This window comes from Carassius carassius, chromosome 12 (assembly GCF_963082965.1).
Source record: "Carassius carassius chromosome 12, fCarCar2.1, whole genome shotgun sequence".
Classification (NCBI taxonomy): Eukaryota; Metazoa; Chordata; class Actinopteri; order Cypriniformes; family Cyprinidae; genus Carassius; species Carassius carassius.
In genome coordinates this window covers 2,998,021-3,010,058 of record NC_081766.1, presented here as the reverse complement: position 1 = coordinate 3,010,058, position 12,038 = coordinate 2,998,021, and the positions used below count along the sequence as shown (strand labels likewise).

Here is a 12,038-nt window from a genome sequence, read left to right as displayed (position 1 = left end):
AAAGATCATGAAACAAAATGTGTGTTTCTGTCTAGTCTAAACCCTCCACCCAGCAATCCCAGCAAGAACTGATTCTTAATGAAGATGAGAAGAAACTTTTAGCCAAGGAAGGAGTCAGTCTTCCCAGCCAACTTCCTCTTAACAAGGTATTTTGAACACACATAGGTTCTATCTGAATTAGACCACACCCATCTCTCCAAAACCACACCCTCTATCTGAAACTCTGCAGTAATAAGCTAACCAGCCAAAACCTCAACCTCCTGTTCCATTCAATGAAAGTCTGTTCATTTGGTACTGTAGCTATATTTGCAACCATTTTGGGCATCCAATGTATTTCAATGGGGACAATTAACAAATAACACATTTCAATCAAAAAAAAAAAAAATCTGACATAAACAAATGAAGAGTTCAGATGCAAAAGCCTCTAAGTGCCATCTGAAATTTTCATCTAAAATCCAGATTTTTATCAAGCTCCTATTCTTAGGTTGAGTCATTTTACTTTAATGGCAATGTGCAGGTCCTTTTCCAGGCTATTAAAGTGAAATAACTGAACATAAATATAGGAGGCTGATAAAAATCCTAATTTTAGATAAAAATTTAAGATGGCACTAAGAGGCTTTTGCATCTGAACTCTTCAAATAGTGTTGACAGAATAGTTCACCCAGAAATGAAAATATGCAGATAAGTTACTCACCCTTAGGCCATCCAATAGTTAGTTTCTTTATCAGAACAGATTTGGATAAATGTAGCATAACATCACTTGCTCACCAATGGATTATCTGCAGTGAATGGGTGCCATCAGAATGAGAGTCCAAACAGCTGATAAAAACATCACAATAATCCACAATTCATGTCTTGTGAAGCGCTGACATTTTTTACTTTACTATTTATTACTTTATCCATAATATTGTTTTATTTATTGAAAAGAAGCCATCTCGTCTGAATCAGGAGAGAAATCTGCACAGATCAAACACCGCATTCAAGTGAAAACAGTTTAAAACAGTTATAAATAAATATGTGGGTGGATTTTGATATGAGAGACAAAAGGGGATGGACCTTTCACTGGAGGAAGCGTTATTATGGACTGGACTCGTATTTTGGCCAAAGTTATGGTTTTAAGTTGCATTAATGATTATGGTTTTGTTTTATACAAACATGCAACTTTTTACTTAACAAGATTCACTGATGCTTTTGATGCAATGACAAAGATTGTCTCTTTTAATTTAGAAGAATTGAATTATTCCGTTATATTTCACACTGCACTTTTTCCCATTTGTAGTGATAAAAGTGCACCATACATGAATACCTAAAGTCTTTGGTACACATCTCTCACAAAAGTGGTTATGACATCATAACATCATGTGAGCTCTCTTCACATCATCTCTTGATCATCACAGTAACAACCTTTCCATGTCCTACACGTGTCATTCCTCCACGTTTACTGCTGCAAGTCTGATCAGAGATCAGTAGGAAGAAAAGAGGCTTTTATAGAGGCTGAGATGAATAAGTCAGTGATGAAAGCCACCTCTCATCAAAATAACACCTAGTTCCTTTCATCTGCAGAGGTTTCTCCCTTTGTGTGCTAGAACAATGGATAATGACAAGATTAAGCTGATTTTATTTGACTCACGTGTCGCCAGCGGTTTCAGACCTATAATAAAATTGGTTTCAAATTAATTGCTTGTAATACAGACTCCTGTGCATCTCATTTCTAGATTAATTCATTTTAACATTTTGTCTGGCCCATTTTCTCATTTTCTTAGTACGAAGAAAAGATGTTGAAGAAGATTCGGAGGAAGATCCGGAACAAGCAGTCGGCACAGGAGAGCCGCAAGAAAAAGAAGGACTATGTAGATGGACTGGAGGGAAGGTGAATATAGTCATAAACTGTGTTCACATGCATACGTTCATACATACATATACAGTACAGACCAAAAGTTTGGACACACCGTCTCATTCAAAGAGTTTTCTTTATTTTCATGACTATGAAAATTGTAGATTCACACTGAAGGCATCAAAACTATGAATTAACACATGTGGAATTATATTCATAACAAAAAAAAGTGTGAAACAACTGAAAATATGTCATATTGTAGGTTCTTCAAAGTAGCCACCTTTTGCTCTGATTACTGCTTTGCACACTCTTGGCATTCTCTTGATGAGCTTCAAGAGGTAGTCACCTGAAATGGTCTTCACTTCACAGGTGTGCCCTGTCAGGTTTAATAAGTGTGATTTCTTGCCTTATAAATGGGGTTGGGACCATCAGTTGTGTTGTGCAGAAGTCAGGTGGATACACAGCTGATAGTCCTACTGAATAGACTGTTAGAATTTGTATTATGGCAAGAAAAAAGCAGCTAAGTACAGCAAAACGAGTGGCCATCATTACTTGAGAAATGAAGGTCAGTCAGTCCGAAAAATTGGGAAAACTTTGAAAGTGTCCCCAAGTGCAGTCACAAAAACCATCAAGCACTACAAAGAAACTGGCTCACATGCGGACCACCCCAGGAAAGGAAGACCAAGAGTCACCTCTGCTGCGGAGGATAAGTTCATCCGAGTCACCAGCCTCAGAAATCGCAGGTTAACAGCAGCTCAGATTAGAGACCAGGTCAATGGCACACGGAGTTCTAGCAGCTTACTAATGTCACACTAAAAATATACAGTAGAATGGGAGAACAGATCTAAATACACAGTCGTTCAAAAGTGGAGCGTTAGTAAGTTGTTTTTGTATAAGTGTTACTGTTTTTACTCAGAGAGGATACATTATATTGATCAACAGTGACAGGAAAGACATTTGTATTTTTATCTCTGCTGTTCTTATGAACTTCATTTTCAAATAACTGTTTATATATAATTATAATAATATAATAATCAGAAAATTTTCTTGAGCAGTAAATAAGCATATTAGAATGATTTCTGAAGATCATGTGACACTGAAGACTGAAGGAATGATGCTGAAAATACAGCTGTGCATCACAGAAATAAATAACATTTTAAAATATATTAAAATAGAAAGCAGTTCTTTAAAATTGTAGTAAGATTTCACAATATTACAAATAAACACATAAATAAATGCTTTATAGTGGGAATAAGAGATTTCATTAAAGTATTCAATCTTTTGAGCGGTAGTGTATAATGCTTTAACTGCTAAACAGTTCACATTACCTACAAAACTCATTCCAAGCAACACAACTCTTAACGCACAGCGCAAAACAGGCTCAGTGCAGCCAAACACTACACACAACCCTCACTGAGAGAACACACACACTGTCACTCAGAACACACACTAGCATCAAACACCAACACAGAAAATACTCACTTTCAATCTTTACAGTTTGAGCAATTTCAGTGACTTCATACAAAGTCATATTTTCTTCAAAGAAAGGACTGACATTCTTTCACATGATTTATTTACATTTTTAGAACATAATTCTTTAAGGTAAATGAAAATTATCCTTTGCTTCAATAGTCTGTAGTAATTTACAGAATTACAGTAATGAGAAAAAAAAGGTAGAAACTAAAAGTACATACTGTAATTCGAACCAATAATTGAGGGGGTAATCCTGAAATTGCAATCAGCAGTGTTTGAAAACTCTTCTGTTTTGAATGTGTGCTTCACAGTTTTGACAGCAGTGTGTTAGCATTTGAACAAAGTGCTGTAAATGCACAGTGTTGTGCAGGTTGTGGTTAAAGTCGTGGGATAAGTGTGTAGAGTTTTGAAAACTGTGTTCAAGCAATGAAAAACGATCTAGAGTTTGGTCCACATGAACTTCTGCTGTGCAGACTGTAGTTAGAGTTTTGCACATGTGACTTCAGTTGTGCCCACTGTCGTTTAGCAATCGAAAAAAACTGTAAATTAACTTGCAGTAAAGTTGAAATTGAGGTCGAAAGTCATTAAAAGTCCAGGCTCGAACTTATCTTAACTTAGGATCAAAGGAACTGAATATCCTCCGAGAGGCTGGAGAAATCATTTAGAGCACACTGCTGCACAAATTCTGCACCTCTAAGGAAGAGGTGTGGGTTGAATTATTGTAATTAATGCTACCAGCAACACATGCACTATATAGGGAGTGTTTGTGTGTGTGTGTGTGTGTGTGTGTGCATAAGCAGTAGCTGTGACGGACAGAGGGTGTGTGGCAGTGTTTGTAGGTCAGATTTATCACTGTGAATAATTGGGCAATATCCTCTGGTTTAGGATGGCTGCCTGCAGCGCTCAGAATCAGGAATTACAGAGGAAAGTCCTCCAGCTGGAGAAGACCAACACGTAAGTCTCGTTTTACAACAACATTAGACCAGCTCCACTTTGACACAGCTATGACTCAGTGATTCTCAAATAGTTTCACTTCAGGATCTGGATTCACATTGGACATCAAGTGGCCCAACACAGTACTGAAACTGCTTATTGTACAAAAGGAAACCAAAATGTCCTTAAAAATACACAAAGAACACCCCCCCCCCCTGCAGTTTTCAAGGACGACCCTTGAAAAATGTTTATGAATATGAACTAAATAAACCTATCAAAAAAACAAACCATGGACTGTTACAATGTGACCCACCAGTTGAGATCCACTGCTATAAAATATATAGGTTTATAACCTGCTGATGTAAACTAGCTTTTTAACTGCGCTATAAACCAGACCCTCCACAGATTATATTCCATTATGAGATTCATTTACAAAATGTCTCTTCTTTCAATAATTTACTAGTTATTTTATAGTCTTTTAACAATCTATAAAATCAGCTATTAAATTTAAAGGAGAACTCTAGTGAAAACAAAGCCTAAAACAGAGCAATAAATCATGATTGGCTACGCATTATAATAACCACATTGTAAGGCAAAGATATTTTCATTTTGATTGATTTTGTAAGGTGTACATCATGGCTTATGGCTCTTTTAGTTTCTTTTTCTTTTTTACCTAAGCTACACTAACTTTTTTTTTTCTTCATAACTTCATAAATCATAAAACCATCTCCCAAACCGTGTTTTTGCCTTATCATGAATCACTATGATAAGCCTATAATAATTATTAATAGTTAACATTTGTTGGGACATATTTATCGGGAAACTGTACTTTCATCTTTCATCCATGTGTGTTAATGTCATATCCATAAATAAAGAAGGTCCAGCTACTAATATATGCAGAGGAAGAAGCTTGAAGCCACAACTAAAACTTGAACTGAAAAATGTTAAGACGCTCGTAATAAAACACGAATCAAGATATGCATTTGTCAAGCATTATTTGCTATACTGACTAGATTCACAAATTAATGTTTATGTTGGTAACAATGCTTATCTCTATAAGTTAATTCATTGGTTTATTTGCCTATAAATAGCCTTACAAAGTTATATTATATGTATGCAATCATGCGCCTCAAATCATCAGATTCATGCGCGCAGAATAGCGGAGCCGAAGCACAACTGACGTAATGACCAAAAAAACTCTTCCTCCACATTCTGATAAATAGTGTAGCTTTAAATATTTCCATGAAACCATTGTTCAATAACTAGTAATACATCAGATTTTACTATGTATTCAACAATGAAAATGTGTTCAGTCCCTTTTAAAGAAACCCTCAGTTAATCATAATTTTAAATAAATTAAAATGTAATTAAATGTATTTTCTAACAATATAATAAAGATTGCCAGTTATTATTACAGTTTATTATTGAATAGAATAATTTCTGTTTCTATGTGTATTTATTTATCAATCAGAATTTAATTCTGAATTTCAGTAGAATCTTATTTAAGGATTCTTGTTTGATCCTTTTAGGATTGGCTTCAAATTGTGAGTATTTGAATATATTGATGAGCAGAAGCATCTGTTGTGATGGACTTCAAAACTTATTTAACACGCTGACATTTTCAAAACACTCTGCAGTACTGTGAAATCCTTCCACTCCCTGCATACTTGTCCTTAGATGAAGCGATTTCTTTTTAAAGCACAACTCGGCACTTTACTCCAAAGTTAACATCAAATGGAAGTTCTGTTACCGCTTCCTCTAACTTGGAACGCACTCTCTCCATCTATCTGCCAGGTCTCTGATGGAGCAGCTACGCTGGCTGCAGTCCCTCGTGATGAATGGCTCCAGTAAACCGGCTCAGACGGGAACCTGCATCCTGGTAAGATGACAGCGCAGGAGGAGGAGCCTTATAAAGGGAAATAAATTAAGGAAGGAAGGAAGGAAGCTCTATGCTTTGAAGGAATCCGCTCCAGGCATTTTTACAACTGAAACACAATCAAAGTGAAGCTTCAAAGTGAACATTTGCAGAAGAGGTAGAAAAGGAGGAAAGTAAATGTTCGGTGACATGTAGGCCAGAGAAGTGAGAGATATCAGTGGTGTCATCAGCATTAGTTAATTAACTCTTTCTTATTCTTTATTACAGCTGATTACATCAGTTACCGATCTCACTGCCACCTTCCATAGAGAGCTTAACAATGTCTTAAAACTTTGCACAGATTACCAAGATAAAGTCTGCAACAAGAAGTCAGGAAAGGGTTTAAAAGGGTCACTGGAAAATCTGACCAAAATTATTATTTTGATTTTATTTATTTATTTATTTACACATTTTACATAATGACTGGAAATTAACTGCTTTATAAAATTGATTTTTAGTTTGAACTATACAAATACATTTAAATTGAATGAAAAAATTATCTCTTCAGTTTTATATATAGAACAAGATAAATTCAGATTAATACAAAGAAAAAAAAGACTATTATTAATATTAATTTTGAAAATAGAAATAATGTTAATACAATATATTATTATATATGATTAACATTTAATTTAAATATATCATTTTAAATAATTATATCTGCAATAATGGTATTTAAAAATAAACTTTGTGTTTAATTTATATATAATATCTTAATTATATTTAAATTCATATTTATATAATTTTTGTATATTATTGCATTATTTTTTATGTAAAATATATTAAAAGAGTTAGTTATTAAATGCATTTTATTTAATTATATCATATAGGGATTTATTATATAAATGTTTCTTTGCAATTAAATCATAATAATAATGCATACATCTTCCATCTTCCACTTGGCACATCTTCCGGTTCCCAACAGTCAGCAGAAGTGAAAAAAAAAGTGTTTATAATGTTTGAAATCTGGATATTTATGGATTCGCTACAGGGGCCTTTATTCACCCCCCGGAGCCATGGGAGAGACGTTTTAAATACAGATGCTCACATTTTATTTCTCGTCTTCTGAACTGTTGACAACAAACACCCTCTTACCCCCCCCCCCCCCCCCCTCCCATTGAAAGGCTTGGATGAACAAGGAAAATTTCAATATAACTTTGATTAGATTATTCTGAAAGAGGAAAGAAGTAGAAGATCGACGAATTTTCATTCTCAGGTGAACTAACCCTTTAAATTAATATTTTATATCTTTTCAGATCATTTCTTCCAAATGCTCTGGGTTTTGCTCTTCACATACTCTTTTGAAAGAGCATTAAAAATGCAAATGCATTGAAAGTGAATGAAAAATATACCAGAGGGAACAAAAATCACTGTTAATGTTTTGTGGTCTGTCTTTCTGCTCTGCAGGACATTTGGTACTCTGTCGAGATGCGTCAGTAGATAAAGTGACATGACATTCGGCCAAGTATGGTGACCCATACTCAGAATTTGTGCTCTGCATTTAACCCATCCGAAGTGCACACACACAGAGCAGTGAACACACACTGTGAACACACACCCGGAGCAGTGGGCAGCCATTTATGCTGCGGCGCCCGGGGAGCAGTTGGGGGTTCGGTGCCTTGCTCAAGGGCACCTCAGTCGTGGTATTGAGGGTGGAGAGAGAACTGTACATGCACTCCCCCCACCCACAATTCCTGCCGGCCCGAGACTCGAACCCACAACCCTTCGATTGTGAGTCCGATTCTCTAACCACCAGGCCACGACTTCCCCCATAGCTACAGTTACATTCTCCTTTATTTATAAATCCTAGCTTGAATCTCTCTCTCTTGAGTAGACGAATGAATCATTTCAAAAGTGAGGCACCGAGAGGGTGTTTGAGTTAAAATGAACACAGATGCCATGAAGATACAGTAAATGAAGTGGACTGTCTGGATATTACAGTAATGCTGGTGTGTAAAGAGCGACGTCATGGTTTACAGCATCTCAAAAACATGTTTAGAAAGAAAAGTGCTGAAACGGAGGGAATAAAAAGAGGAAGAAAAAAAGTTAGGAAGAAAAATTCCTGGGAGAAACGAAGGAAGGAAGGAAAGGAAAATGAAAGACTGAATGTTCTTGAATCCTGAAAAATAAAATAATCAGAAATGCTTCCTGAGCAGCAAATCAGAATATTAGAATGATTTCTGAAGATCATGTGACACTGAAGACTGAAGGAATGATGCTGAAAATACAGCTGTGCATCACAGAAATTAATTACATTTAAAATATATTGAAATAGAACACAGTTATTTTAAATTTTACACATATTTTTACTGCAGTTTTGGTCATACAAATTCAGCCTTGGTGATAAATAGAGACGAGATGTTTTAAAAGCATCTCACCAACCCCAAACCTCTGAATGGTATGCATAATAATTATTCTAAGTATATGAGAAAAGATATTGCAAGATTACTGATCCTTGTTTTTCTGCATCTTATCTTCCCTGTGCATGTAACAGAAAGAGAAGGAGAATGAGGATGATGATTATAATGAAAGTGTTGATTGGAACATGCCGTTTAAAGGATGTAGGTCATCAGCTGACCCATATAGCAGGAATTGCTTATTTACTTCCTCTAGTTTAATATTCCATCTTTTCCTAGGTGCTGGTCCTCTCTTTCTCTCTCATTCTCATCCCGAGCTTCCAGCCCATCTCACACAGGAGGGCCGCTGACCCCGGGGACTTCAGCGCTGGGAAAGGTCAGTCAGGATCAACATCCTGCCACATTAAAAATTATGTCAAAATCGACATATTATGCATTTCAGAAAGCTATGTAACTACCAAGCATCTCTGTTTACCACCTGAGTCATACAGTGAATCTCGAATACTGACCCGCGATGCCATTATAAACATATGAGCTGCTGATTTTCATCTTAATAAAATAGACACATAAGCACTAGAGCGCCACATCAAGGCATAACCTGGTTTATATTCAGGTTTTCGTTAACAGGTCAAAGTCTTATGGGAGGCTGCAGCATTGATATGAACAGACAATTTATAGCTCGCATTTGAACATCGTCAGGAGCTTCTGTGCTTTCTGAGCAGTAACAGCATTCAGAAACCACTGGGGTCACAGCTGTCAGACGTTATACATGCGTGTTCCTCACTCTATCTATTTATCTATCTATCTATCTATCTATCTATCTATCTATCTATCTATCTATCTATCTATCTATCTATCTATCTATCTATCTATCTATCTATCTATCTATCTATCTATCTATCGTGCCACTTGAAAGTTTGTGAACCCCTTGCAGAATCTGTGAAAATGTCAGTAAATTTAACTACAGTAAATATGAGAGATCATACAAAATGTGTTATTTTTTATTGACTATTGTCCTGAGTAATACATTTTACAAAAAAATGTTTACATTTAGTCCACAAGACAAAATAAATAAATAAGAAATAGCTGAAATTATTAAAACAACCCCATTCAAGAGTTTGGGAACCCTTGGTTCTTAATACTGTGTTCTGTTACCTGAAGATCCACGACTGTCTTTCTGTTTTGTGATGGTTGTGCATGAGTCCCTTGTTTGTTCTGAACAGTTAAGCTGAGAACTGTTCTTCAGACAAATCCTCAACGTCCTGCAGATTCTTCAGTTTTCCAGCATTTTTTTGCATATTTGAACTCTTTCCAGCAGTGACTGTATGATTTTGAGATTCATCTTTTCACACTGAGAATAATTGAGGCACTCAAACACAACTATTAAAAAAGTTTCAAACATTCACTGATGCTCCAGAAGTAAACACAATGCATTAAGAGTATGCATTATTTTTTGTCATTTAGTACTGCCCTTCGGAAGCAACAGAAGATACTTGCATGTTTCCTAGAAAACAAATCAAGTTCAATTTACTTTGTACTTCAAATGCTAAAAGTTTTCACCCCCTGGCTCTTAATGCATTGTGTTGACTCCTGGAGCATCAGAGGATGTTTGAAACTTTAATAATAGTTGTGTTTGAGTGCCTCAGTTGTCCTCAGTGTGAAAAGATGAATCTCAAAATCATACAGTCACTGCTGGAAAGGGTTCAAATATGCAGAAAATGCTGGAAAACTGAAGAATCTGCAGGACTTGAAGGATTTTTCTGAAGAACAGCTCTCATTTTAACTGTTCAGAACAAACTAGGGACTCATGAACAATCATCAAAAAAAGAAAAGAAAACCAGTAGTGGATAATACAGGTAACCATAGAGAGTATTATTTTAATCATTTAAGCTATTTTTTGTTTGTTTTGTGAACTAAATGTAAACATTTTTTATGTAAAATATATTACTCATGGCAGTACTTAATAAGACATAACATGCATCGAGTATGATCCTTTCTTATTTGTTCATTTTTTTTTCTGACATTTTCTGCAAGGGGTTCACAAACTTTCAAGTGGGGGGGCCACGTTATCCAAAACATTAAAAATCCAGAATCCAAAACTCTGAAGAACCTATCATTCAACCAAGAACACATTACAGCCAAAAGCTGTTCCCAGAACCTAGTACAACTGAAGAATTTTATTTTCACACAAAATATTTTAATCAGCCTCATGTTGTTCTGACCCCAAAAGCTGAATAATTGATGAAAAACAAAAAAACTAAAAGAACACTGCCAGTCATTTATGGTTCACACTGATCCTTTTCTTAATGCTTTATGTACGATAGAACTGCTCTTTGGCAAGGGTTTAATACTAAGTACATAAAAATGAAATATTTGACCGATGACAATGCATGTGAATGTTTGACTCTAAAAAGTGCCGGAGCCCAGAGACAGAACACACTGAATATGCATCAGTGACTCACTGTTCCGAGGCTGAGGTCTGTTTTACTCTTCCCTCTCTCCTGCAGTTCAGTCCAGGTCACTGCGCTCAGTGATGGAGGTCTACAGCATCCAGCCTGGCTACTCTGTCAACAGAGATGTGGACGTGTCATCGTCCCCTCACAGCAAGCTTCAGCTCAGGCCTGAGTACGCCGATATGGACCCTCTACATCACAACCACAGCTACAGAGACCACGAGCATCACCATGGTGACCCCATCACGGGTCACGCTGCCACACTGAGGTGGATAACACATCATGAGAAAGACAATAAGTGACGTAACAGACTGGCACACATTATACCAGCCATTTGACCAAGGCATCACAACTGATTCCGGCCACAGACTGGAAGTTACTATCTGACTGGCATGCAAAGCAACCAAGCTCTGTTTGTTTTGCTTTCACCTGGCATTGAGATTAAATAATAGACCATTTTAGACTGCAAATGATAATGCAGCAGCCTATAGCGTGTAAAAACAAACAAAAAAACTAATTATTTTAGTGTCAGGCAAAGATTTCATGCAACTAACCAGATAAATCTAGTGACTATTTCATTCTCAAGCATTCATTCAAAAACTGTCCACAGACAGGAAGTGACCATCTGATTGACCCGCAAATGTTTGTTTTGCCTTTACTTGGCATGTAGTTGCAGGTTTATCTGAAAAGATTATACATCCATAACAGACTGGAATGTAAAAATAAATACAAATAATGAAAACACACACACACACACACACAAATAGTATAAAACAGTGTAAACTGTTCCGATAATATATACTTTAGACACTTAAGTTTACTTGTGAATAACGAAAAAAAAAAAGTATTGTACAAAGATTTAATGTTGGCTAACTTTGACAAATCTAGTGACTACTTCATCCTCATGCATTCATTGCATCAACATTTGTAAACATTTGACTACAGCATCGCAGCATATTCCGGCCAAAAATCCGCTCACGACAGGAAGAGACCAACCACCCACGGTTTTCTTTGCTTGTATGTGACATTGAGTTGTGGGTTCATCTTAACAGATTGTACTGCAATAATAGACA

General features: G+C 36.2%; 1 protein-coding gene across 1 annotated transcript in view; it reads left to right on the top strand.

Moving 5' to 3' along the window:
* Positions 1 to 11,435, top strand: part of LOC132154463 (cyclic AMP-responsive element-binding protein 3-like protein 3-A) — a 30,042-nt gene extending 18,607 nt beyond the window's left edge. Inside the window, exons 5-10 of the mRNA XM_059563028.1 lie at positions 36 to 146; positions 1,764 to 1,870; positions 4,193 to 4,261; positions 6,035 to 6,119; positions 8,792 to 8,888; positions 11,020 to 11,435. Coding sequence (XP_059419011.1) covers positions 36 to 146; positions 1,764 to 1,870; positions 4,193 to 4,261; positions 6,035 to 6,119; positions 8,792 to 8,888; positions 11,020 to 11,267 — 717 coding nt within the window. The 3' untranslated portion in view covers positions 11,268 to 11,435. The remainder of the gene's footprint in view (positions 1 to 35; positions 147 to 1,763; positions 1,871 to 4,192; positions 4,262 to 6,034; positions 6,120 to 8,791; positions 8,889 to 11,019) is intronic.
* Positions 11,436 to 12,038: the final 603 nt, after the last annotated feature.